The sequence below is a fragment of the Sorex araneus genome, chromosome 7 (genome assembly GCF_027595985.1).
Source record: "Sorex araneus isolate mSorAra2 chromosome 7, mSorAra2.pri, whole genome shotgun sequence".
Lineage (NCBI taxonomy): Eukaryota > Metazoa > Chordata > Mammalia > Eulipotyphla > Soricidae > Sorex > Sorex araneus.
In genome coordinates this window covers 38,087,449-38,115,316 of record NC_073308.1, presented here as the reverse complement: position 1 = coordinate 38,115,316, position 27,868 = coordinate 38,087,449, and the positions used below count along the sequence as shown (strand labels likewise).

General features: G+C 60.9%; 1 protein-coding gene across 14 annotated transcripts in view; it reads right to left on the bottom strand.

The window, feature by feature from the left end:
- Positions 1 to 1,915: 1,915 nt before the first annotated feature.
- NFASC (neurofascin) overlaps positions 1,916 to 27,868 on the bottom strand; it is a 179,989-nt gene continuing 154,036 nt past the window's right edge. For 7 of the 14 annotated variants that reach the window (XM_055144403.1, XM_055144408.1, XM_055144405.1 and 4 more), the window contains 6 exons: positions 23,420 to 23,629; positions 20,444 to 20,560; positions 19,112 to 19,264; positions 12,432 to 12,563; positions 10,547 to 10,616; positions 1,916 to 6,789 (listed from right to left, as the gene is read on the bottom strand). In XM_055144403.1, coding sequence (XP_055000378.1) covers positions 6,558 to 6,789; positions 10,547 to 10,616; positions 12,432 to 12,563; positions 19,112 to 19,264; positions 20,444 to 20,560; positions 23,420 to 23,629 — 914 coding nt within the window. In that variant the 3' untranslated portion in view covers positions 1,916 to 6,557. The remainder of the gene's footprint in view (positions 6,790 to 10,546; positions 10,617 to 12,431; positions 12,564 to 19,111; positions 19,265 to 20,443; positions 20,561 to 23,419; positions 23,630 to 27,868) is intronic. The other 7 variants (XM_055144410.1, XM_055144412.1, XM_055144413.1 and 4 more) reach the window with 1 other exon arrangement.

Genomic DNA, 27,868 nt, shown 5'->3' with positions numbered 1-27,868 from the left:
GGTGGGTGGGAGGATGATCCTAGCAGACTCGCACCCAGGCTGCCATTAGTCCCCTGAGCCCACACTTACTTATGGAATCCAGGACATGGAATCTTGATTGTGCTTGCGTGTCTGTTTCTGTCACAGTCCGAGCTTTAGGAGAGCCGAAACACACCCCACTGATCGTATATGATTCATTTGCACAAAATAGGCATAGGGTATTCATCTGAGCTATTAACTCTAATTAAATTACCCAAGCTGAGACGCATGGGAAATCACTGCACGTCAAGGGGAGCCGGAAATAGCCTGGAATGGCTAGAATTTAAGGTGGGCATGAGGAGTGGTGAGAAATGAGGTTAGAGAGCTGAAAGAGTCGATCATGCAAGGTCTAACATGCAAACTAAGGAGATCAGATATTTTTCTTTCTTTTTTTTTTGCCACATCTGGCAGTGCTCAGAGCTTTCCTCTTTGTCTCTACTCAGGGTTCACTCCTGGTGAGGTTTGGGAACTACATGGGGTATCAGGGATTGAGCCCGGGTTAGCTGTGTGCAAGGCAAATGCCCTACCTTGCTGTATTATCTCTCCAGCTCAGAGATTTTTCTTTTTTGTGTAGTCAACTTGAGGGCTCCAACTAAAGAAAGTGACATGTCCACATTCAGATTTTAGAAACTTCTTTAGGCTGCTGTTTTAAGTGGGGAGCAGAGATCAGGACATTGCAAGTCAAAATGAAATGTGGACCCAGGAGAAGTGCAGATGAACACAGGAAACAGGTTTCCAAGACAAGTGACAACAAAAGCACTTTTTCACATTCCAAGAAAGGACAGGGAGGGGCCCGGGAGCTAGTCAGGGGTTGGGGTGCCTTGTCTGCTGCTTGACAGGGCAAAGTCAACTGGGAGTGGTCTTCGCCCCCCGGTTAAAAATAACCACATAGCAAAAGAATGAGGAGGGTGGTTGACACAGGCTATGTGACATACCCAGCAAGTCACATAAGGAAATGAGGCCTCGTTTTCATTCTTTATTTTTACAAATGATCCATTTTCCATTTATTCCCCCTTCCCTCATGGTTGTGATGATTCGAGCTCACACACACTTGACTACGCCGCACCAGGGCAATTGCCAGAGATCCCAAAGGTACTGGCACCAGCATCATGCCAGGCACACGAGGGGCAGAGCAGGGGAAGGGCCCGTCCTCACACTGGCCGGGCAGCACTGCGCCACTGGGCCCAAGGTCCCATCTGAATGGCCGCGGTGATAACCCCGAAAGAGAAGGGCCTGTTCTGAAGCTTTGTGAAGGGAGACAAACCTGGGGTCTTTGTTCTTTGTCTTTCCTTCTTTCTTTGTTGCCCTCGTGGCCCCCACTGTTCTTGGCCTGACGGCCAGGGCCTGAGCGTTTACTATGGTGCTCAGAGGCCCATCGAGCTTCCTGGTGGTACGACCTGGGGCCTGGTACTGGGGGATCGAACTCAGGGCCTTGCACCTGCTTAGCCAGCCTTGTTTGCTGACCGAGTTCCCCGAAATGGCAAGAGGAGCCGAGAGTGCCTTATTTGTACCGTGACCAGTGACAAATGGGCCTGAGGAGGCTGGTGGCCTTCCCCTGCGCCCCAGAACAGACACACAGAACAGGAGGGGCTGGGGATTCAGTGGGTGCTTCATTGTCCCCAACGCGGCACTTCCGCAGGGGCTGCCAGCCCCTAGAGCTTGCGGGATCTGTCTGTGTCCAAGCATGTCCCTATGTCAATCATTCTGTTTACAGCACAGATCCTGCCAACAAGCTTTCCATGGTAAGATTGACTTCAAGCTGGGGTGTGAAAGCACAGATGCCCACAAGACGGTCTGTGCGGCACCCAGGGAGGTCCCTTGGCACCTCACCATTAACCCCCTGCTAGCCCCCTCCCACCCACCAATTACAGGAATTGAATAGATCACCCTTTCCGAGTGCATTTTCAACAACTTTTATTATACGTTTAGTGTTCTCTATACAAAAGAAATCAGGTTTTTTTTCTTTTTACAGTGATTCAAAAAAAAATCAGAATAATTTGGCCTTTTCATTGCTCATGCAGTCAGTTTATACGTCCACGTGTCTGACGGTCCTCCGTGGCCCTGCAGCCCGCTCTGCTGAAGGCTGCTCGTGACACCCTCGGACACACAACTGTCGCTGACATCGGTTAATGCAAAATAACTTGGGAAAAGGAAAGAAGACGGTGTGAGGGGGTTAGAACAAGTCTGCCAAGGGGGGTTAAGTATTTAGCCCATGGAGAAAAGAGATGATCGATGTGTGGTGTGTGTGGAGGGATGACGACACTGGGCACACCTCCCCTCCACCCCGAGGAGCGGAGGAAAGGGAGGCTGTGGCTGGGCAGGACCATACACAAGGCATCTGCGTCCCGGTGCCTGGAGCTGAGAGCAGGAGCCTGAAGTTGGCAAAGAGCGGGGGGGGGGGGGGGGGGGGCCGGGGGCGGGACAACACTGAGACATCACATTTGGGAATCACCAGGGCCGGTGCTGGGGACAAAGAAACAGTAGTGCACACAATCCTGGACCTCTTCGTCCAGAGTTTGTGTTTATTGCTTCACTGAGGTCTTCACATGGACTGAAGTCCAGCCCCGCAGTCCCGGGGGCCCGGGAGGCCCCCGCACCCTCACCTCAGGCGGGGGGGACCCTCTGCTTCACAGTCAGTCCCGCCCACCAGCATGACCCACTCCTCTCCCTGCCCCCTGGGTCTCCAGGCATCCCCCCTGCGTCTTCCGCTTGGGGGACACAAGGACGGGGCACAGGGTGGGTAAGGAGGTCCGAGGACAGGAGGGACAGTGCTCGCCCCAGGGGGCGGCCAACTCCAGCTCTCCCTGCACAGACGCCCTGCGCTTCACTCCTCCCTGTGCAGGGCTGAGGGAGGCTCACTCGAGCACACGCAGAGGCTCCCCGAAGCACGGAGCACCCCCCCCAATACTACTGCGTGGCTGGGCCCGGTGGGTGGAGTCTAGACCTCAGTGGGCCGAGGACAGGGCACTGCCATGGCTGTGGGCCAGGCAGCGGGGAACCGTGGAGGGAGGAGTTCCAGGGTGCTCCCGCCTGGCTTAGGGGGGGCTGGCCCGCCCGCACCAGGTCTCCTCTTCACCACACTCTAAGTCATTATCTTGGTGTCACTCTTCTGAGGCCAGAACAAATTCCACCAGGGTTCTCCTCCCTCCGCCCGAGCCACCAAGCAGAACAGAAGTCCCGATCCTGGGGGGCCGGGGGCGCTCATGGTGGGCAAGGCTGGGGTGCTCTCCACTTTGTGAGCTTCGAGCACGTGCCACCAGCAGGGGTGTCCCTGGGCCCGCATCACTGACCCCAACTGACATGACTGAGAAGCCACCCGGGATCTGAGGACCCCCATTTCTCGGCAGGACTGGGTGTCCTCACACACACCCCGCCCCGGCAGGGAAGGGCAGCCCCTCTCTGCCCCAGGGCTCTGTGCTATGCTAGAATTTTCTGATTCTGCCCCACGGCCCCGCCACCTCCACCCGCCTTGCGGGGTTGAGACCCTTAGTGACAGCCCACCGATCCCCCTGGTTGTCTCCACTGCCCGCCTCGAGTGGCCATTCAGGAAAACAGCGGGCGCTGCCTCTGGGCCAAGGCAGCAGGTTCTCTTGGTAACTGGCAGCAGGGCTCCCTGTGGTCAGCGGACCCTCAGATGCCTGGACCCGTGCCCAGGAGGGGCTGTCACCGCTCGCCCCTCGGAGACGACAGCAGTGTAAGCAAAGGAGCGAGTCTGGGTCTCAGTGCAGCCACGTGAAAGCAGGGGAGGCTAAGAGGGTTTCTTCACACTGACCCCAGGTGACTTACTGTGAGGGGACGGCCAGAATGCTTCCTGGGGGAGGACAATTCAAGGAGGAAAGTGAGGGGAGGCTGGGAGAGACCCCTAAAGCACACCAGGGGTGGAGCAGGGCGGCTGCAGCCCCTCACCCCAGATCCAGACGAGATGGCCTGCCAACCTGGGGCGCCCGGTCAGTGCCACTGGGTGCCCAGGATGACTCTAGGTCTGCGCCCCAGGGAGAACAGGGCACCCTGCCTGCCTGGCCATAGAGAAGAGGCTGGGGGCCCCGCCAGCTCAGCTGTTCAGGGCACCCGCCTGGTTGAAAGGATGGGTGGGCAGGGGTACAGTGGCACCCCCTCAACCTGTGCTTCCTCCGCTCCCAAGCACCCATGTTCTCGCCCCTCCTGGCACTGGTGGCTGTGTTTCGGGTGGTGGCGTGAGAGGACAGCCGGCGGGGAGTACTGGGCAATACTGCTTTCAGCGGAGTTGGGTGCTTGCTGGCACGGGCACCCTGGCACAGAGACCGGCCTCTCCCCAGCTGCCTCCTCACCCTGGCACACCCCGAACCTGCCCCTCGTCCTTGGGGGGAAACTCCAGGTCTGAAGGAGGCCCCCACGGAGGGCTGGAGTGGGTGAGATGTGAAGCCCCCAGACGCCGCCAGAACAGCCTGGAGGGGGGCCTTCAGCACCCCGCACCCACGAGGGAGCTAGAACAGAACCCGGAAAAGCTGAGCGACCCCCCACCTCCGCACCCTCTGAGACACAGGAACAGAGGTCACTGCTGCAGGTCCAGAGGGAGACGGGGACGATGGCATCTCGGTCCAGTCCCTCCTGCCGCGGAGCTGAGGCCTGGGGTGATGAGTTCACTAGCAGACACAGTGTACACGGAACCGGGGCTGGGAAACTGGCCGCTCTCAGGGGCTCCACAGACGTGGACACGTGCCCGGCATTCCTTCCTTCCCTTGCAGGTCTGGTCCCCGGCAGGGGCTGGAAGAGAGTCCTCAGCTGGCCTCCCCGCTTTCTTTGTGAGAGCTGCCAAACAGCAGAGCCGCAGGGTGGTGCCTGGGTCTCGGCTGTGGCTCCCAAGGACGTCGTGGGCTCGGGCCTCCGACGTGCAGACGGAGGGCGCACACCACGGGCCTGACCGCCAGCCCGCTGCTTCCCAGGTGGAGAAAGCGTTGCTAATACCTTTGCGGCTTACACATGTGGCAAACGATGCTGAATAAAAGTCTCTGAAAGACACGGCCCTGCTCCTGCCCGGGCCCCCCAGCAAGCAGCTGGACGCTCAAAGCAGAGGGTCGGTCGGTGTGTGTGGGGGGTGTGGGGTGCGGTCAGCAGCCCTCCCGAAGCTGAGCGCGGCAGCAACAGCAGCAGGGCTGCGTGAGGCTCGAGCGCTCTCTCTGGGAGGCTCAGTACCTTTGGTTTGGAAAATCGATTAGGTGGGACGGAGGAAGGCGGTGCCCTCCATCTCCTGAACTGCGACCATCTCCATCTGGGCCACGGTGGCAGGGCCTGTGTGTGTGTGTGTGGGGGGGGGGGTTGGGGGGCTGTTGTGATGCGGCTCAGGCCACCGGTGCTCCTGGAGAGTGGCTATGGGAGGCTGAGAACGGGGCGGGGTGGGGGAAGGGGCGGATGAAGGGGAGCTGCATAAGGCAAACAGGAACACGCACGCCCCCTCTCCCTCCCCCCACCCCCACCCCCCCGGCCGGCTTGCAGCACTGTGGACACTGCAGGGCTGTGCGGACCCCAGGCACGGGAGCCCTGTGGACATCCCGCAATCCGTGGTACCGTCCCAGAGACTGACTGAGGAGAGGCTCTCGGCTGGAGAAGGGGGCGGGGAGCAGTGCTTTGCCCCCTTCAAAGCCCACCCGCCGAGCTTTCCCATCACAAGCATCCCCATCAGGTTGGGAGCAGCATGGCCCCAAAAGTTGGGGTGCACAGTGCAGTGGCCCTCTTCCCCTGCCTCCTGGGGGCGACGACGGGGGAGTCCAAACCCAGTTCCTTCTGCCCGGGGGTGTACGCCCCCCCCCCCCGAAGCTGACTTCCTTCCCCTCGGCACCTTCTTCCCTCCCACCACGCCCCTCAGCTCATCAGGACGTGGGAGGGAGGAAGGGCAGGTGGGGACCAGAGGCAGGAGGGCAGGCACCACCCTGCTGAACCAGAGCGAGGCCAGGAGGCCTGCCGCCCTCTCGCTGCCAAAAATACTGTCATTGTCTGGGAAGGAGCCAAGCCCAGCTCAGCAGCTGCCAAGGCCCGGGCGGGCGGGGGAGGCGTATGGCGAGAAGGCGTCCTTGAGAAAGGCATTGGCCAGTGGCGTGGCGGCTTGAATACTACAGCGTCTCTGCTCTGTCAACGGAGCCGGCCGTCTGCCGTGCGTGCAGTCTCCGAGGGGAGAAGCCAGCGGTCCTTCCTTGGTCCGGGGACCCTTCTCCGGAGGAGAGAAAAGACACTGGCCAGGTTGGGTCTGGAGGTGCACAAAGCAAGAATCAGGACAACGAGAAGGACCCCAGCCAACAGAGACGGCACGTGTGCGCGGGGGCCCAGGGTGGAGGGGCTGAGCAAGGCACCCGCTCCTCCTTCGAGTCAGCCCCGGCTCCAGCTACCCCCGGAGGGGGGCCCCTGGGTGGGTCACCGGGAGGGGGTGTGTGGAGAGCTGGGTGGCAGGTGGCAGCGCCCTCCACGCTGTTATGTCCCTGGAGTGGCTTGGCGGCAGGTCTGCGGCGGCCTCGTCTCCCCTCTCCCCTGTCCCGTTGGCAGAGCAGCGGCTGTGCCGGGCGGCTCCGTCAGGCCAGAGAGTAGATGGCGTTGACAGGGGACGTGGCCTCCGAGCTCTCGTTGCCCTCTGTCTCCTCCTTGTCCTTCTTCACGGTGTACTGGCCGATGAAGGAGCCGTCCTCGTTGAACTGGCCCTCGCCGCCCTCGCCGTAATCCACCAGGCTGTCGTCGCTCTCCTGCTGCTTGATGGTGCCGTCCAGGGACGTCTGGCTGCCCTGCAGGGGCTTGTTGTCCTCGTCACTGTGGGAGAGTCAGGGGTCAGGACCCACCCGCCGGCCGGCCTGCCTGCCTGCCCGGGGCAGTGCGGGAGGGCGCCCTCCTGCCGGGCGGGGCTCAGGCGACTCCACAGAGGGGGAAAGTGAGGCCCAGAGGGCTGGAGAGGCAGGAGGGGGCGGGGCAACTGCCAGGCATGCACTGACCCGGGTTCCATCTCCAGCACCCGTGATGGTCCACTGAGCTCTGCCAGGAGTGCTCTTGAGCACAGAGCCAGGAGCAAGCCTTGAGCACTGCTACTGCTGGGTGTGGCCGTCAGATCAGACCGAAACAAACTGAAAAGCGTTTTCCAAGGGGTGGGGGGGAAGGCAGGTTGGTGTGGAGGAGATTCCCCCCATGGGTGCAGCCACAAGGCTGGGGTGTGAGCAGGCAGGGAAGGGGGAGGGGGCGCCAGGCGCGTGGCCTTGGCTCTGCCCTCCCTCCTCACTGGGCCCCATTGAGAGTGAGATCTGGGTCTGAAAAAGACCCCCACCCGCCCTCACCCCCCACCCCACTGCCATTGTGGTGCTGTTTCTCTCACTGCCTGGCTTTCTGCACACGGAGACAAGTGGGGCAGGGTGAGGCGGGTGGCCTGTGGGCAAGTCAAGGACCAGAGGGCTCCGAGCGACAGTGGAACTGCAACAACGCTGCCTGCTGTGCCCCCCAGGAGTGGGACCCCTGAATGGGTGGGCTGGGGTCTGCTCAGGCTCCTCTCACATCTCCTGGCTCGGATACTCCTGGACTTTAGCGCAGGAAGTGTGTGAGAGTATTTGTGGGTGTGTAGCCCAGGAGGTGTGTGGGGGCATCTGTGGGCGCATGGATGAGTGGATATGGGGGTCCAAGTGTGTGGGTATGTGGGTGTAGGTGTGCGGAGAGTGGCTATATATGTGGAGACGCAGCAATTGTAGGGGTGTATTGTGGGTGTGTGTTGGTGTGTGTGGGGTGTGTGGGGTGTGGATATGTAGATGTGTGGATATGGGGGGGTGTTGTGGGATTTTGTAGATGTGGGTGTGAGGGGTATGTGTGGGAGGATATGTGTATGTGTGGATGTGGGTGAGGCGGTATGTGTGTGGAGATGTGGTTGCGTCTGTGGATACATGTTTGTGGGCGTGGGGGTATGTGAGCGGGGATATGTGTGTGGATATGTGTCTGTGAATGTGTGGGCATGTTGTATTTTGTGTGTGTGGCTATATGTGCGTGCAGATATGTGGTTGTGTTTGTGAATACGCGTCTGTGTGGGCATGTTGTATGTGTATGTATATGTGTGTGGATGTGTTTTTTGGGTGTGTGGTGGGCATGTTGTGTATGTGTATGTTTGGGGATATATGTGTGGGTATGTATCTGTGGTGTGTAGGCATGTTGTATATTGTGTGTGTATGTGTCTCTGGGAAAGTTGTATGTGTGTGGAGGGTGCTCTGGGGGCATGTCTGAAGGGAGTTGAGCTCCGGGGTCCGAGCAGTGGGACCAGCGGTGGGAGTCAGGTCTCACAGGTAGGGCTGTGCCGGCCCCTCCAGTCTCTCACACATGCACTGTCACCCCTCCTGCCCCTCACTCACAGCACTCCTGTAAAACTTCCTGTCAGTCTGTCTCACGTGCAACCCTGTCACCCCTCCTGTCAGTCTCTCTCATACCTCTATCACCCCTTCACCCGTCACCCCTCCTGTCTCTCATACTCCTGTCACCCCACCTGTCAGTCTCTCTCACAGCACCTATCACCCCTCCTACCAGTCTGTCTCATATCCCCGACACCCCTCCTGTCAGTCTCTCTCATACTCCTACCACCCCTCCTGTCATTCTCTCTTCTACCCCTGTCACCCTCCTGTCACTCTCATATTCCTGTCACCCCTCCTGTCTCATACACACCCGTTACTTCTCCTGTCAGTCTCTCATACCCGTCACTCTTCCTTCCAGTCTCTCATACCTGATACCCCTCATGTCAGTCTCTCTCATACCCCTATCACCCCTCCTGTCTTCCTCTCTCAGGCCTATCACCCCTCCTGTCTTCCTCTCTCAGACCTATCACCCCTTCTGTCATTCTGTCTCACGTGCACCCCTGCTACCCCTCCTGCAAACCTTTCTCACAGCACCCCTGCAGGACCCCAAGGCCTGTGCCCACTGAATCTCAGAATTCCAAACCCCGGAGGTTTAAGGAAACACAGCACAGGATGTCTTGGGGATAATCCAGGCAGGGATCGGGCTAGTTCATGCAAAGGGGCTAGCGGCTTGCTGTGAAAACATGCTTGATAGCAGGCAGACGGGGGGCTTGCTCTCAATCCCGGTGTTCCCCTGGAAAAAGACCCTCCAGGAACAGGGAACAGATGAGGAAGTGAGGCAGGATAAGCCTCATCAGGGGTGGCCTGGAACAGGGGCAGGCTGCTGGAGGGGGCTATATCCTTTCTTTCTTCTAGAAACTCCTCTGGTGTATGCATTTCAGACCTTCCCTTGATTATCCAAATGGGTCGCTAGGATGGGTGGATACTGACCCTCACCCCATCCCCAGAGTCTAACAGAACTGTGGGGTAGACGGTATGTTGCGTGTTTATATGTGTGTACATGTATGAACATGTGTGTATGCATGTAGTGTATGCATGTGCGTGTATGTGCATGTGTGTGCATGTGTGTGCATATGTGTGTGCATGTGAGTGTGTGTGTTCATCATGCAGCTGGTGTAGGTATATTTAACCTCATGTCTTGAGACAGGCTTGGGGGAGGGAGCTGCAATTCTGGTGTCTGGGGTGGGTTATAGGCTCCTGGCCCATATTTGGGGAGTCCCTGGCCCTCCTGTGTGCTGCGTTAAGGGTCTGGGGGTTCCAAAGCCCAAAGCCTTGGGACCGAAGGCCAGAGAACAGCTCTCAGCCTGGGGAAGCCGCTTCCAGCAGAAGTGCTGACAGCCAGGAAGGGGACGGACAGGGGCTCCTGCTTGCTCTCAGGGGCTCGCAGGGCTGGGGGACTGGATGGTGGACGTGGTCCATTAGCCACCAGGCAGGCCCTTCAGTGGGCAGTGACTCAGCTGCCCGTTGATCTGAGCCTCCTGCTCGGCCACTGATGGGCAGGCAGCAGAGGTCCAGGGCAGGACCCAGAATCCAGAAGAAGCCAGAATGACTTCAGAATGACCCTGTCCCAGGAGTACTGGGTAGGAGTGGGGGCCTCCTGCCCACCTTCCTTCAGTGACCCACTCTGCATCATCCCTTGACTCAGCACGTGCCCATTCCCCGGGCAGACAGGCCCAGTCCTGTTCCAGGCTGCGGGGTGGGGTGTGGGGGGCGATGGAGAGCAAGGCGGCGCCAGCAGCATCCTGGCTGAGTCCCAGTAAGGGCTCACGGCAGGGCCCCTGTGCTTCGAGCCATAGCACTGAGCCAGATGCCATCCCAGCCTAGCGGGCAGCCCGCCGGGCTTGTGCAGGCTCCTGAGCCCGTGGCCTCGCACTGATATTGCCCTTCGAGCCTCACGAGCTCCCCAGCCCCTAGGCTCAGGGGAGGGCGGTACGTGGGCAGGGCAGCGCTTTAAACGGCTCATTTCTCAGAGAGGGGAGGCATGGTAGAGACAAATCTGACCGTGTGTCCAATGAGCGGGAAGCTGTTTGCTGTGTGACCAGCGCAGTTCCCCAGAGGTGAGGACACTTCTGTTGGGCACAGTCAGGAGGAGCGGGCCCTAAGAGCCCAGGGGGTGGGGGTGGCAAGGGTGCAGTGGGGACAGCCTGCCAGGAGGGGGCGCTGTGCGAGCAGGCGCCTCGGCCATCACACACCTGTAGTCGAAGGAGCCATCCTCTTCTTTGGCGTCTTCGGGGCCCAGGGGAACATCCTTCTTTTCTCGCACTTGGTGGACAGAGAAGCAAAGACATGGACCCGGTGAGAGAGGGGACCCCTGGCCGCTGAGTGGAGACGCTGTCCAGGGGTGGCACCCGGGGCCTCCTTGCTCTCGCCTCCCGCTCCCCCCCCTCTCCTTAACGGTGGGGCACTGTTTCCCCAAAGCTCCTGGCAAGGGGCCCTCCAGCCCTACCCCTGCGCCCCCGATGTGTGCACTGAGGGACTCTGCCCCGACACCTCCCCCCAACCACACACACCGGGGCAGGAACCTTCCATCTGGCACAGCCCACCGTCCCCGAGGGCAAGATGGACTTTCCCACCCAGGCTCCTTCGTGCTCAGCCCCGAGACAGGCAGGGGCAGCCACTTAGGGGAGGACTGGATGTACCAGGCTGGATAGTTATTTGGGGAGTGTTTGGGGAGTGTTTGGGGAGTGTTTCCATCTGAGGCGAGGAAAACTGAGAGGTGAAGGAATAAGTCACCTGACTACCCAGGTGAAGCCCGGGGTCAATTCAAGCCTCCAGGGCTTAACTCTAGCTAGGGTGAAACAAGAAAGTTAGACTAAAGGAAGCCCCAAGAAAGGTGCTGCTTCTGCCAAAGGAAGGTTTGGGGGTTTCCTGATGAGTTTTCAGGCGTTTGAGGGCACCTGGGTGGGCAGGAGGGGACTCAGTGAACCCACTGAAGGTCACCTCCCCACACCCAGCCTTCTCTCACGGAGAAGACACAGTCGGTCCCACAGCAGGTAGGAGGGGACGAACTCTTACACCACACACCCAGAACTCCCTGTTCTCCTCAGGTCACCCCTCACAGAGCATCCGCTCTGGGGCCCGAGGACCTGACAGCAGCGAGGCGGAGAGGGAGAGCGGACAGCATCTCCCTCTTCCTAGCTGGGCCCTAGGGACAGCTGACAGGCCTCATCTGCAGAGATGGGGACCAGCAGCATTTGGGGAGTGTTTGGTCACAGAACTTGGGGACGGGGTCACAGGAAGCAATTTCATTTGCAGCCCTGTGTGAGGTTCACTCTGGGGCCATCCTTTATCCTGTCTCTGTCACCCTCCACCCTCCCCCGCCCGCAGCCACAGACAGATGGTTTTCTTGTCCCTGCTCAGAAACCATCAATATTTCCAGACACGAGAGCATCGAGGTCCTGACCTTGACCTTGGTTTGTCTGGGCTGGAGGGCCTTGAGGTTGTGAGCAATCTTTCCCAGCCTTTTACTGACCATGGCCCCTTCTGGCCTTCCTGTGCCCCCCCACCCCATTTACACGGTTTTCCACTTGGGCCCCTTACACAGTCCTGAAGGGTCCACGCGGTCCCCTGTTGAGAAACCCTGCCCGAGAGAAAGACCTTGAGGGGGCGCCCCCGAGAACTAATCGTCCACCTCTCAAGGCACACAGGCCTCTGGCTGTTCTGCGCCCCATGGAGGGGCTCGTGAGTCTCTCTGAGACCCCCCTGCAGCCCTTCCCCCAAGGCAGGGGGTAAGAGAGAAGCTTCTCATCCTGTCTGCAGCCTGGAACATGATCCGAAGGGGATCCGGGCTGAAAGCAGCGGCTGACGGAGCAGACGGGTGAGTCCAAGGGACGGAGCCCATTTATGGGAGAAGCTGAGATCCTCCCCCCCCCCCCCCCCCGGCATCCACGGCAGTGAATGTGAGTGATGCCAAGTGCTGCCTGGTGGCTGGACAAGACACCAAACAGGCCTGAGCACTGTATGACCCAGAAAGACCAGGGTGGGGCCACAGCCAGAGACTCTGGATGCAGAAGGGAACCAGGTACCTTTCTCTGTCCCCTGGCCGCACCCCCCTGCTCTCTCCCCACCACCACTTACCTGGGTACTTGCCCCCTCGACTCCTCTTGATGAAGCAGACGATGAGCAGGATGAGGACCAGAAGGGCAATGGCGCACATGAGCCCGATGAACCAGCCCTGGGTGGCGATGTCCGTCTGGTTGTTGGTGTAAGCTGGGGAAGGGGCGGCGGAAGCACAGGCATGAGCAAGAGGAGGAGGGGGAGGAGAGGGAGGTGAGGAGAGGCCAGGCATGACCACGGTCCTGCTGATGCCCAGCAGCCCGCGGGCCTTACTACCCTGCTGCCAGAATTCAGAAAATAAAGAGGCGTCGTCAGAGGTGAGAAAAGAGGCAGGGGGGAGGGTCCAGCGAGCAGAACAAGCATCAGGAGGAGGAAGAGACCCTGGAGCACCAGGCCTGGTGTTGGTGCCGACCAGAGGCCACAGCCGGGAGGGGGCTGGGGATTAGCCCGAGGCCGGTCAGGGACTTGATTCCCCGCAAAGGGCCCGGGTGAGGGAAGTGGGAGCCACATGGACGGGTGTAAACGGGGTGCGGAGCCCAGCATGGCGCAAGCCCAGCAGGCTCCTGCAGTCCGGCCCCCGGTGCCCATCGGTTCCTCTTGTCCCTGCAGCGCAGCTGTGCCCCTGCAGGGGCCAGTGTGCCCTTTCAGTGCCTTCCCTGTGCCACCTCCACTCACGGAGATGCCCGGGAGGCAGGTGACACCTCACCGTCCCGTCAGTCACCTCTGCCCGGAGTGGGGGAGACCTGGCCAAGGGGACGGACACTTGGTCTGAAGGCGCACAGGGGGGTGGGGGGGGGGCTGGAGTGCCCAGAGCTCCAGGGCTGATGGCGTAGGATGAGGCGAGGTTCGGGCTCCGCTCAGGAAGGGCGTGGGGCAGGCAGGGCCACTTGCCCTTCTGCTTTCTATGGATCAGAGAACAAAAGTGACGCCTCCTGAGTCAGCTGCCATGGAAACCAAGGCTCTGGCGAGGACGGATCAGAGGAAAGATCCAGAGTCATGCTGGAGCCGGCACGTGGCCCCTGGGAGAGCAGGACCATAGGGAGGCGCAGAGCCCCTGAGGTCAGGCGGGCACAGGGGGCCTCTTCATGGGGCCCCAGGCCTTAGTTCTCACTATTCACGGGGTAGGCGTGAGCTGTGCCACCCTCTGCCTTGCCTGGGTGGGGAGACTGCCTTCAGAACCTTCCAGCACTCAGCCGAGACCTTGCACACAGAGGGGGCTCGAATGGCGGAGACTGCCAGTAAGTCCAACAAGAACGCGACACTTATCTGCATGCCATGGGGAAGCCCCGGCCAGCGTCCACTCCTGCTCCCGCTGGCCTCTCCCCGCTCTCTCAGGGTGCACTCCCTTCCGCGCTCCAACCCTTCAGCGCTTCTCACGGTGTCTGGAAACACCCCGTTCCCTCAGCTCCACTCCCCGGCCCCAACTGTTGGCCCCATGGGAGAGGTCTGGGCATGGGTGGGCCCCTCCCACCCCTCTCCTATCCACCCCTGTCCTCCCCCGGCCCAGGGTCTCCAGCCGCTGCTCCTGCCCAGCCAAGGCCACCTCCCCCAGACAGGCCCCCCGCCCTCCGGGGGACCGGGCCAGGCAGAGTTGCTCTCCCAAACCATCACAGCCCTTGGGACCATGTGCTGCATCAGGACTACAGACACCAGCACCTTCCGTGAGCTCCCACTCCTCTAAGTACTTTGCCTTAAATTTTGGGGGGATGGAGAAGGCAAGAGGCAGAGGGAACTGCACCAGCGGTGCTTGGGCACAACACGGAGACCACTCTGGGTGACACCTGGCCAGCAGAGGTAGCCTAATAATGGTTAGATGCCACAAGGAACCAGGGATTGAATTTGGGGGACCAGCACACAAGGTCTGTGTCCCAGCCTGTGTCCCGGGCCCCCCTGAATCTAATCTAATCCTCACAAAGGCCCCAGGAGGTGAGAGCTCTTATTATTGTCCCATTTTACAGATGCACAAACTGAGGCAGGGGAGGCTAAGTGACTGGCTCAGGTTGCAGAGCCGGCAGGCTGCCTGCTCAGTGCTCTGCTCTCTGCCCTGTCCCCTGACCCTCCTCCTGGCCCGCAGCAGAGCCTGACGCACACGCAGGAGAATCGGGGCTCGGGCCTCGCAGCACCTGTGCCCTTGGGAGCTGTCCCTCGGTTTACTCGATTGCTGCTTGATGTACGAGGCGCCAACCCCGAAACTCCACTCGCCTCCCGGGAGTCCAGGTCCAGTGCACAGTTCAACGGCCAGCTCGGGCCTCAGGAAGTGACACATTTTTGACTCTCATGGGCAGAGGCAGCCTGGGCATTGCAGGACGCTCCTGTCCCCCAGGCCGGCGTCAGCCCAACCCTCTGACTTCTCTCTGCCCCTCGGACCGTCTTCTCCTGAGCCAGCAGCTGTCCTCGCCCTGAGCCCCAGAGCCTTCCCTGAGCCCAGGCAGGGCTGCCCTCGACTCTGCAGGCTCTCGAGGCCTGGCCCTGGGCATGTCCCGAGGCCTAGAGCTCGGCTGCCCGCCCTGCCTTTTCACCTGCTAAGAGACCCTCAGGCTTCCTCTGTCTTACACCAGGCCTGGGGGGAAACCCACCAGACTTCAAGCCCCCCTCCACCAGGGCTCTGGCCTTCTGCATGGGCCTGACTCTCCACTGTCCTCTCGTGTCCTTTCCTGCCCTGCGATGCAGACAGCCAGCCTCTGGGACTCGTACCTGGCCTCAGCTGCTGAGCTTCTCTGCTCTCCGCCCCCGCCCCCCGCTCCCTCCCTAAGGATGGGCCCTTCCCCTTCCAAGACATCTCTCACTCGGGAACCACAGCACAGGGGGGAGGGTGCTTGCCTTGCATGTGGTCAGCCCGAGTTCGATCCCTGGCATCCGCATGGTCCCCTGAACACCACCAGGAGTAATTTCTGAGTGTAGAGTCAGGAATAACCCCTGAGCATTGCTGGGTGCGGCTGCAAACTCCCCTGCCCAAAAAAAAGTCCAAAATGTCTCTCACATCCACCTCCCTGCTCCACTCTAGAGGGTCCCCTCCTGTCGTGCGACTCCAGTCCTGGGTTCCAGGAAGGTGTCATGTGATTTTCTTGCATCCTGCCACCAGGTCACATACAGCTCCCAGCACACTGGGCCTTGCCTCTGGGCCCCAAGTTTGCCGGCAGCTTCTCTCACCACCCTGCTGCCCTCCTCCCTCAGTCTGACTCCTCCAACCCACTCCCGTCTCTGGCCCCTGATCACTCCTGTTCATGCCACTCAGCGTGGTCTTGATTTCCAGTTTCAAAGCTGCAGCCACCGAGGGCTTCTCCGAACCCCTCGTACTGACATTGGTGACCACTAACTGACTAGAAATCCACTCCAGCCTGGGGAGGTTGTCCGGGGACAGTGCTTTAGATTTTCCCCTCATGCCGGCGAGAAGTCACTGGGGCTCTGGGCTCTGGGCTGACCACACCTGGGCACTGTGCTAGGGTGGAGGGTCCCCCCTTCACACCTCCCCGGGTGCCCCCAGGGTGCCTTTCTCTCACAGCTCGCCACTCCTGAGAGCACCACGGGGCGTTCCAGTGTGACCTTCAGTCCTTATCCTTACGAAGTCCAGGGAGTTTCTGTCAAGCTGGACACGAGTCGAGTCTGGACTCGAATCCAAGTGGGATCGCAAGCAAGTGGGCTCCGGCTGCGCCCCCCCCCCAGGCAGAATGACTTAGTTTCTCAGACACCAGGGAAGACTCAGCACACGATCTCACTGACAAGGTGTCCCTATGGCATGGACAACTGAGAGGGGGCGGCACCCAGCGGGTCCAGGGAAGTGACGTTTGGCCGCCACACCCCTCACACACTCAGCCCTCAGGGGTGCCGGGGTCGCCACACTCAGACACGCCCACACTCACAGACCCGGCGCATTTGCACCAGTACTTGGTGCAGGAACTAGCAGGGGGACCAGACTGTGCCGGCTCAGGGGGCCACCAGGACCCGCCCCCTCTGCCTCTGGCCCTGGGCTGCAGTGTGTGCCCACCACACCTCATAACACGCCCCCCTCCCCCCCAGAAACCAGCAGTTCACCACCCGGCTGACTACGCCCGTCACTTCCAGCTTGAACCCAGAAGCAGTTGAGCCAGAAGAGAGGTCAGCCACCCGGAGCTGGTGTGACAGAACAGGCTCCTGAACACCAGCTCCTGAGACATGGCTGAGGGATGACAATCCCGCTGACACCCACTCAGATGCCATGACCAGTCTTGGCCCCTGCAAGTCACAGCTCCCCAGAGCCATCAATGATGTGGAGTGAGGACCCGGAGCCGTTCAGAAGTGGAGACAGAACAGAGCCGAGTCCCCCCACTCCAGTCCAGGGGTTCTCCTCAGCGCCGGGGTCCTAGCATCCTCTTCCAGCCCCCCAGAGTCCGTCATGTGTGCCACCCGCCGCCCCAGGAGAGGAGAGCTGAGGGGCCAAGGATGTGTGTTTCTGTGGACTAACAAGGGGCCTGGGGCCAGTGCTCTGACCCACTTTGCTCACAAACTTTGGCCATTCGTGGACTTGGCTCTGGACACCTCTAAAGGCAATAGGGTACTTTTTTTATTTAGGGGGCGTCACCCCCTGTAGTACTCAGGGCTTACTTCTGATTCTGTGCTCAGGGATCACTCCTGGTGGTGCTCAGGGAACTACATGCAGTGTAGGGATTCAAACCTGGGCCAGCCGCCTGCAAGACAAGCGCCTTATTCCTGGTGCTATCTCTCTGGCCCAGCGCAGGGCACTTTAGTGGGTAGTAGGGACACACACTTCCGGAAGGGTCTATTTCTCCCCGGTGCGGCTGCACAGAGGAACCCCAGCCAGTCTGTAGGCAGAGCACCGGCATCCACCCCAACCCTCCTCCTGGCACTGAGAAGACTTGGAGGAACCCGGAAGCGCCGAGAGCCTCACTCTGAAAGCAGGCTATCCCGGAAAGCCTCTCAGAGGAGGCGTAAAGCAGATGCAGGTCGTTCCAGGTCCAGACCATCAGCCCACACCACTTCCTGTGCTGTGTAAACAGGTTCAGAATCCCGTAGGGGAGCTCGGGTCTTCCTCTCTGCCCAGCTGCACTCCAGCCCCAGTCAAGCAGGAAGCAGGGGTCTGCCACAGCCCCTCGGATGGACCTTGATCGTCTAGGGTTTCCAGCCTCTGTGCTGGGCTCAAGTCTGGAGTGACGTGAAATCAAATGCAGGTACTAGGGGCGAAGCCAGAGATCCTGACGGAGTCTGATGGTCCAGCTTCCTGGCTTGCTCCCAGAAGTCTCACTCAGACAGCCTGCCTCGCTGGCCTGGCCAGCTCCACGACGCAGCTGGACTCTCTAGCCCCCTGAGTCGTGCTGGCATGGACCCGACAGAACAGGGGGAGGACAGGGCAAGGAGGAGGCCCATTCTAGGAGGGCTTCCTGGAGGGATTCTTTCTTTCTTTCTTTCTTTCTTTCTTTCTTTCTTTCTTTCTTTCTTTCTTTCTTTCTTTCTTTCTTTCTTTCTTTCTTTCTTTCTCTTTCTTTCTTTCTCTCTCCTTTCCTTTCTTCCTTCCTTTCTCTTTCTTTTCTTTTTCCTTCTTTCTTTTTTCTTTCTTGGTGTGTGTGTTTTTTAAAATTTTTAATAGTTTCCAAAGTTTAACAAAATGTGGGAGGGGGAAATATTATAGTACAAGTGAAGAATCTAGATTCTAGTTCAGAATAAAGGGAAGGGAGGGCAGGGGATGCAATCCAGGAGCTGGATCACCTGTGGTGTGGCCCCAATAAACCCCAAGTTGGTTTCTCAACACTACATGGTCCCCTGAGCACCTTGGGGACCCTAGTGGCTCCCTGCACTGCTGCGAGGGATACTTTCCTATGCAGGGCAGCGGTCCCGGGGCCAGCCTCCCCCGTCAGCCTCAGCAGCCCCCGCAGAGGAAGAGAAACGCGTCTGTGCCCAACATTCAGAAGCTTCCCTAATGTACTGCCCGTGTTTCCACTGTCCTTGGATCTGAAGGCATCCCTGGGGCAGGAACGGGTCCTTTCCTCTGTCTCTCCCTGTGCCCCCAGCCCCAAGTTTCAGCACACAGAGTCCGCTGTCTCCAGACGGCCACAGGCAGAGACTTCAGGACTGCACACGCTTTGTGGAGGCCTGGCTGGCCTGTTCACTGACCACCACCGAGAGGATGTCCACCCTCGCAGGGAAGCCCAACCACAGATGGAGCCCTCTAATACTGGCCAGCTCCTTCCCTCCTCAGCAGCCCAAAGGTCACCTGAGTGCCATGGCAAACTGGGCACCCCAATCAAACAGAACAAGGAAAGCTAGTGCCCGACACGCAAGTTCCCACGGATGGCAGTGGTAAGGGGGGACATCCATGCTGATCCCGGGTTGGCTCTCGAGAACATCTCTAGGGCAGGCCCTCGGGCGGGTCCTATCCCCTGACCCCGACCTGGAAGAAGCCTGTTGGTCCACACACCCAGCCTTCAGCTTCCAGCACGGGGTGGGGAGGCCGTGAACTCCCCTGTCCTTGTTCTACGACCCCCGCTTCCTCCGGACTCCCCATTCAACCCCACGAAGACGGGTTGGGGGGTCCTCTCTCCACTGTGCATGCACCTTGGGCTCTCTGGGCCTCCTGGGAGCTGAGGCACGCCATGCAAGCCGGGGCCAGGGACCGGTCCTCATTCCGAGAAGAGACGAGCAGGGAGCTGGGAATGAGAATGAAGTGCCCCATGCGTGGTCGGGGATGGCTAGGCCAGGTCCCCTCTCACCTGTACTGGTCATAAAGGTGATGATGGTACTGCTGATGCCCTCGTTGTCCCGGGGATAAACTCGCAACGTGTACGTCATCCCGGGAAAGAGGTCTGTTAGCTGTATAGGCTGGGCCTGCGCCTTAACGGCGACAGTTTTTTTCGTATGGTTGCCTGGGGACAGAAACCTCAGTCAGCCTAGAGGCAGGCCTGGGAGCTGGAGAGGCAGCGCTTACGTTCCTGGGCACCTGTTGAAGGCAGAAGCATGGGGGCAGGGGCGGGGGGGGTGGGCACAGGGCCCATTTCCCCGACGCTTTCGGTCCTGGCTGACTCGACCGCCAGGCCTGTGCCCGAGCTTTGTGCTCCTCACGAGGGCAGGGTGCAGGTGGGCACCTCTCTCTAGCTGGGGTGGAGCCAGCACGCTGCTTCTTGGTGTTCTGGTTCTGGTTCCCGCCTAACCGCACTGCCACTGCCCCGGTGGGGGCGGCTAATTCACAGCCCGGGGAAGCGAGCGAGCGCCACTGTGGGGCCAAAGGGCCAGCGGGGGTGGGAGGCAGCTGGAAACGTGGAGACCTGAGTTCTGGAGGGTGTGACGCCCCTGGAGCACGGAGAGGGAGAGCCCAGAGCCGGCCCGACTGCTCTGCGGGACGGACAAGGGGCTGGCGGGGCGGGTCTCCTTCCTGCCAGCATGTTGGGTGAGACGCTCACCACAGCGCGGTGGGCCCAAGCCCTCGGAACAGGGACGGGGGCCCCGAGAAGGAGGCGGCGGCTGCCCACTCCGCCGTCCAGCGGACCTGAGCCTGGCTGGTTCCCTAAACCCAGAAGCGCCGAAGCCGCTCACCTCCAGCCGCCGGCTCGCAGCCCGGGGCCCCGGGGCTGTGTCTGGATGTGGATCACAGCCGTCCCCGGGAACACAGCAACGCTGTTCCCCAGTCCTGGACTCAGGGCCCCCTCGTCCAGTGGAGCGGAGATCCCCACAGAGGGGAATCGGGGCCAGCAGCCGGGAGCTGTTTTAATGGATGTCGCTGTTTCTTTTGCAGTGCTGGGGGCGTCGAACCCAGGCCTCAGGAATGCCAGGCACGCGCATGACCCCGCGGAGCCACAGCCCGGCCTGGGGTCCACTCTGAGCCCTCCTCCCGAGCAGGACACGGAGGCCGCTCAGCCCCCAGTGCTCCCCGCCACGGGCCAGCCCTAACCTACTGGCTTTACGGCGTCGCTTCCTTCCCCGTGAGCCAGCCCCGCCTTGAGTGTGGCAGGGGGGGGAGGGGGCAGTGTGGGGGCTCACGGGGGTCTCGGGAAGGGCAGCTCCCCGACCCGCAGCACCGCCACCACCACCCGCACAGCAATGCTTACTGTCAATGTACTCAACCACAAAGTCAGTTCCGGGCCCGAAATTGTGCTTCCACGTGATGTTGGCCCATTTACTGTTGGGGAGCACCGTGACGTTCCATATGGACTGTTCGTCGGGGGCTGGTGAGTGGGTTAGAAGAGGAGTTAGTGGTGAGGAGGCAGGCAGCGCTGAGGACAGACAGACAGACACAGACGGGAAAGGGGTTGGCAGGGGACCTGGCCGAGCTCCACGCTGTGTCGGGGGCCAGGCCGGAGCCCGCTGGTGGGACAGAAGCAGGTGTGTTGGGTGGGACCTGGTGACTGTCCATGCCGGGGTGGGGGGCAGGGAGGCAAGAGCGCGGGTGTGGGGGGCTGCACTGGGCCCTGACTGGGCTCCTTCCTGTACCCAACCCCTTTTCCGGATTTGAACTGCAGCGCGAGCGGGCGGGAGAGCCCCACTGTCGGCACACAGGCAGGAGAGATGCTCAGCTACAGGTGCTCTTCAGGGAGGGGCCGTGAGAACAGACTCACGCTTGGCAAAGTCTCCAGGGGCTCCCGAAACTGCAGCAGAAAGGATCTGACTGGACTCACTCTGAGGGGTCCCCGGGGTCACGTTCGGTCAGAAAGACCCGCCTCATGTGGAGGACGACCTGGAATCAATCGTCTAAAGGGATTCGGGGCAGCGGCCCCCACCACACACAGAAGAATCTGGTTCTACTGGCTCCTTGGCACCACGGTCTTTGGGACTGGACAGTACGCAGAAGCCACTCATTACCGAGTTCCGACCAGTGGCCGGGAGTCGCTTCATCAAGGCTATGGGGTCTGAAACCGTCGCCCATGGACAAGAGAATGGCACTAATCTTCAAAAGCTATCATTTTCTAAGAGTCCCAGCAGTCTGATTAATCCATTTCCCGCGAAGATTTAATAGTGGAATACTACGTCAAGTCTTGGATTTCAAAGACGGTGCCAGTCTGGCTCCTGTATATTTTATTAACATGCCAGGGGGCCCTTGTCACCAACTCACTCGTCAAAAATAAATGACTGAAGTGCGTTGGGGCTGCATTTATTCATTATGTATTTGACATGTGCCTGTGTCTGCAGCGCTGGGAGGGATAAAAGCTCTCCTCATCTTGACTTCAAAGCAATGCTTTCTCTACTACTGTATTAGCGGTTGCTGAGTTCGTACTAGGGGAGAGGCCAGCCCGAGACCCACAACCAGCTCTGGGAGGGCGTTCTCCAAGGGCACAATAGCGGAGGCTTAAGTCACCCCAACCCCAGCTCCTTGGGCTCTTACAGTGGAAGCAGGTAGTGAGCAGTCATGATTTAGGGACTGAATTTCTGATTCCTTCCTTAAGCCGGACCCTGGAAATAGAGAAGTTGGCCTTCACACAACACTGGGCTACCAGAATGTCTTAAGAGCTGGGCAAAAGGTCAGGCATGGGAAACCCCAACAACCTCGGGGAGGGAGCTGGAGGCTGGCATGGCCAGAGAGCGGGGCCAGAGGATGGCCATTGGGGAGAGGACACATTCAGGGAGGGCTGAGGTGGGAGAGCACTCCCAAACAGAGGAATTGCCAGGGTGGTGGAGGGCCGCGGGAGGTGTCCCGCTGACGGGGAGCCCTCAACACGGAAAGAGACAAGGTAAGAGATGCAAAGCCCTCTCTCATCCCCAGGGAAGTCAACTTAGGAAGCAGTCTGTCCTAAGATGTAAGACAGGAGGGAGATGCAAAAGGGCACGGCTGCGTACAAGACCGTTCTGCCGGGAGAAGGGTAGTGGGGATGTTTGTGGTGCCTCCACCAGATGTGGCGGGCCGGTCTCTGTGTTGTCATGGCAACCAGCATGTGGGGTCTGAGACCGGGACCCATCCCCTGCGAGAGTAAGGCCACTGCTCCTGGGAAACTGAGTCTAGACAGGGAGTGGGCACCTCCATTCTTCCTTCCCGTATCCCTCCGAGCCGGCGTGCAAGTGGGACGCTGCTCTGTTTTAGCGCACAAGACACCTTGGGTGACGGCAGACAATGCCCACCTCAAGCTGCGGAGAACAGCTTCCGCCCCCTCAAGGGCACGCTGTTGAATCTAGACACTGTACCTGCATCTCCCGGGTCTGACAGCTGCGAGCATCTCTGTCTCCCCTCCACGCCCACGGCTGCCCCAACTGTGCTAAAGGACACCCACCGTGCACAAGCTCCACCGTCAGGCGCAGAGGGCAGCTCTGCGGAGAGTAGCCGGGCAAGGGCTATATAGGAGCTGCCCAGAGCAGGAAGGGCTCCGTGCCCACAGCCCTGTGGGGCTGACAGTCGCCCGAGCGCTCCGAAGGCCGGAGCCCCCCTCCCTGGGGCACTGAGGGCGAGGACGCTCAGTTCCCAGGGGCGCTGGACTGCGGAGTGTGTCTACTCTTGCTGGAGGAACAGCTTTTCCCGGGCTGGCTGCAGGAGGCAGGCAGCCCCAGGGTGGATTCTTACAGGAGCCCCCAAAGGATGCAATTTTCCCTTCGTGAGTGTGCCTGGGGGCGGGGAACATGAGTGGGAAGAGCAGAAAGCACCTCCAGGCTCCCTGAAAGGCCGTTTCCTGGAACCCCCAGCTCTGCAAGGCAGAGTCTGCAAGTGCCTTCCGAGAGGACAGGGCGGGGTGGAGGCTGCTGCCGGGAACGGGCCCCTCTGCACACCTCCCCACTGCCCTTTTTTCCTTGAAGTGCTCGGCCCCCAGCCAACTGCCCCGCATGGAAGGGAGGCAGGCCTGCCTGTCACCCGGGCCCTCGGAGTCTGCCTGCAGGTGTAGACGTCAGTCAAAGATCAAAGAAGGGGGGAGGGGTAGAGAACCACCCCCGGGGGGGAGAGGGGTAGGGGTGAGTGTGGAGGGTGGGGGCTGCCAGACAGACTCGGTCACGTCTGAGTTTCCAGGGCAGCAGAAAGAGAGGTGTGTGTGCGTGCTTGGGGGCCCCCATCCCGCCCGCTCCTGCCGGGGCAGGCTGGAGGGGTGGGCAGCTGGACGCGGCAGTACCAGGTTCGTGTATCTCAGTCCTGGTGGTGGAGGGAGGCGTCTCCGTGGTGGTGGTGGTGGTGGCGGCGGTGGTGGCGGCGGTGGTAGGTGCGACGGTTGGGACGACGGGGGCTGTGGTGGCCTCGGTGGTGGTGGCGGCGGCGGCAGTAGCGTCAGTACTGCTCGGGGCGCCCGTGGCACCCGGGGTAGTCGGGGGCAAGGTGGGAGGAGCTGGGAGGGAAACGCAAAACAGCCCGGTCCGGTTAATTTGGACACAAAAGCGGCTCCCGCGCACGGCAGGCGGCCCTGGGAAGAGAGGAAGCAGAGGGGCCGGAAGCCGCCCGGGCGGGCGCGAGCAGGCCAGCGGGCCGCGGGCTGTCTCCGGGGAGCACGCAGCCACGAGCACCAAAGAGAATGAAGCGCGCGGGTTTCATTTTCTCCTCCTCGTGGCTGCGTGGCGGGAAGCACCCCATGCACCCAGGCCGGGCGGGAGGAGGGGGGAGGGCGCGCGCAACCGTGCTGGGACCCCAGACAGGCGTGGAGACCCCGGAGCGGGGCCTCGGAGGCGGCCGGTCCAGGTTCTGGAGGAATCCTTGGGTGGCCCACCGCGACCTTGCGTGTCGCCAAGCAGCACTCTTGGGCCTTCTCGAACCCTAGCAAGCTTGAAGGGGGGCAACGGTCCCCGTCTGCGGTGCCACCCTGGCCCCCTTATTGGCTCTTGTTGGTTTCCTGCCATCGCTCCCTCCCACCCGGCCTCCTCCCTCCGGGACGCACAGAGCCGGGAGGCAAGTCCTTCCTCTCCGCAGGCGAGCACGGGGAGAGGCTGACGCTGGCAGCGGGCGCTCTGCGCTCAGCCCGCAGGGAGCCAGGACTGAGTCACGCGCACGCCGGGATCTTTCCCACGTAGTTCGCCCCTTTCACATCGGGGCGAATGCTCGCTGCTTCTCTCCCACCCAAAGTTGTCTCTGAGGTGGGGGTGGGGAGGGGCCTTCTGCTACGCTCTCGGTTATGACCAACTTTCTGCTCCAAAAGGCTCCCTGGGCCTTCTGGTCTAGTCCCAATATTTGCTAAAGCTGACCGGGTGAGAATGAGGAGAGAGACAGAGAGAAAGACAGAGACAGAGACATAGAGAGATAGAGAAATAGAGACAGAGAGACAGAGAGTGTGCCCCACTCCTCCACTCCCTGCATGTCACCTCCTGTGGTATAACCTCGGTCCATTTTCTAGTGCCAAGGCCAGCAGGCTAGCAGGGGCTTGAAGACACAAGCAGGGATAAACCAACGAGCAGAAGTAAACCATCCTCTGGAGATCTCTGAAAGTTCAGGTCATTATTTACCATCCCTCATCCCTGCCAGTAGGTACCCGGGCGGGGTGGAAGGCAGACGGCTTAACTCGGGGGGATTGAAGAGGCCCTAAACCGTTGTCACAACCGCAGTACAGACACAGCACTGTCGTTCCCCGGGGCCTCGAGTCCCACGCCAGCCTGCCCCACGGTCCCCACAGGGGATGAGGCGTCTCCCCGAGGTTTTCCCCGCTGCTCATTCCCTGTGTGTGAGGTCAAAGGTGTTGCTGGGCCAAGGGCGCTGCCCGCAGAAGGCACAGCAGGCAGCATTCTGGGGATTCCTGGGCAAGGCCCAAGTGGGCAGTGCCACTTCCCTATGCCCAGCCAGTTAGAGATGCCAGGCCACATGGGGTGGCGGTGATAGGACTGTCCCCCACGGACACTATCCCGGGTGTATTCAGGCCACAGCGGCCCGACCTGAAGCAAACTCAGTACCAGAGAAGCTGGGTCCACTGTGCTCCCCCAGCCCCCATGCCCTCCACTCAGATGGGCTCTACCGCCTTGGACACACACACACACACACACACACACACACACACACACACACACACACACACACACACACACACACCACGGGCCCTTGTCTCTGCTCTGCCACTGTGAGGAACCGGATAGGACTCAAATGGGCTCTACCGCCTTGGACACACACACACACACACACACACACACACACACACACGGGCCCTTGTCTCTGCTCTGCCACTGTGAGGAACCGGACAGGACGCTGTGTCCACTGCGCAGGTGGCTCTGCTTTATTCCTTACCCAGTGCTCTCACAGTCCCCTCTTTCCCTTGCTATCTAGGAGGCGCCATCAAAGGTCAAGAGCACTCGGACACCCAACACCCCGATGCGGAGGGCAGGGGTCCCACCTCCCTTCCCTGGCACAGCGTGCCCTGCCCCTCCCTCGTCAGTGCCGGCTATCCTCAGCGATACACACCATCCTCTCACCCACGCGGCCCTTGGTCCTCACACCGCAGAGAAGACCCCCCTCACATTAGCCGGGGACCAGCCAGGCCCCATCTGCAGCCCTGCACAGTGTGGGGGAAGGAAGAAGTCCAGGGGACAGGCTAGAGGGAGGCTTCCCAGCACGCTGTCGTGGACAAGTGAGAACCCGCCAGGGGACCACGCAGCCACGCAGCCACTCAGGACAGGAAGGAAGTCGCTTCTCCCTGCGACGGCCCCCTGGCCTCCTTTCCTCGGAGCGGGGCGAGACTCAGGAGCCAGCGAGGGGGACACGGCAGGAGGGAGAGGAAGGTGCTTCCTCCATCCATATCCGCCAAGGGGAGCACGTGGCCGGCCATGGCCGGCAATTCACAGTCACCACGGCTGTGGCCCCTGTCCTGGGGCGGGACAGGCCGAGGGCACAGAAGGCAGAGCTCTGAGAAAGGGGAGTGAGCCATTAGAAGCTGGGACAGGGCGGGGTGGAGCCCAGGTCAGTGTGATGTGATCGGCCCACGTTGGCCCCGAGGCCAGGGTGAGGCTAGAAGGGGACAGAGGTCGAGAAGTGGGGCTCTCCCCGGCATCGCCCCAGCCCGGACAGACACTGCTGGGCCGTGCTGTCCCCTCCCGTCCCCTGCAGGGACGACTGTGGGCTGCAGAACCGCCCCTGTCAGAACTGAGGATAGACCCTCCCGCCCGGACACTGGCGATGGGGGAGGTGAGGGGGAGGATGCCGGGGGCCCTGGCCTGAGCTGGGACACAGGAGCCCTCCCTGGAGGGCCCCCGCAGTCACCGTGGTGGGCTGCACGCAGGAGGGAAGCCCCGCCGGCAGAGGGGTTTCCGGGACTCGGGAGCACCCCGGGAGGAGACGGAGAGAGTGGGGAAGAGACAACTTCACCCCGCCCATCTCCAGGACCTGCCGGCGCTGGCCCACGTTTGCAGAGCACAGTGAGTCCAAGCACGGCGGCTCCAGACATTCCCAGGTGGACGGTTCCGTCCAAACATGTCCACATGGCACACGGACGACCGGGCGATCCCAGATGGCCTGGACAGATGGGCAGCCACACACACACACACACACACACACACACACACACACACACACACGGGAGGGGATGCTGTTCCCAGGAACAGACTTGTCTCGGAGGAAGTGCCCAGGACTGGAGAGAAGGACCGGGGAGAGAGCGGTAAGGACCACGCCTATGTCAGAGACGGGATGGGCAAGCCCCCGGGGACACACTTGCCCCTGCAGCACACGTTCTACACAGATGGGCCAGGCCCTTCCCTGAGGGGGAGCAGGAAGTGGGTGCCGGGACTCACGCCCTTGTCCTGCACCGACTGGCACGGATGCCCCTGGTCAAGGCTGGCTCCCTGCCACCAGGCCCACCTGCTTCACGTCCTAGGGTGCCAGAGCGGGGGCGTGGGGGTGGCAGGCAGAGGGGCTCCGGCCAATGAGCTTCCCCCAGGCTCTCTGGCTCCCTCCCGCATCTCCTGCTGTGCTCCAGGAGCACCTGCTGCCACAGCCCACGTGACCTGCCCCAGGCCACGTGACCTTCACCCACACGGCCCCCTTCCTCCCCACTGCTCACATCCCTCTGCTTCCTGGAGTGGGGTTCAGAGCCTGCCGGGGGCCGGACTCCCCTGGGTTAGTGGGGGAGGGGTGGGGGAGAGCAGGGGTGGGGAGGAGGGTGCCGCAGCACCCACAGCTCCGACGGGCAAAAGGAATGAGCAGGAGGCGGCGGGTGCAACAGAAATAGAACCTGAGGGGGCAGGGAGGCAACTAAGCAAAGGCAGGAGACCAGTGGGCAAGGCCTCCCCCACCTCCCGTCTGCCCGGCAGCCTGGAACCTGGTGTTGGGGAGTGTGTGTGTGCAGGAGGCCCCTTGCCACCGTCTCTGCACTGCCAGGATGACCCTTCTCTCAGCGACAGAGGGACAGAAGACCGCAGGGCAAGGTGCCCCAGGGTTCCCTGCCTGGGGACCGACTCAAGTAGTCAAGCACCCTTTGGTGCTCCTCCAACCCACAGCATGAAGCCTGATTGGGGGGGTGGGGGGTTGTCTCCGGAGCCAGAGCCTGCCTGCCCAGCCCTCACTCCAAAAGGACATCTACCTCCCACACCCAGGAGTGGACACTGTTCTCAACCGGAGAACCCGGCTTCCCTCGAGCTGTGGGGGCCTCGACCACGGCACG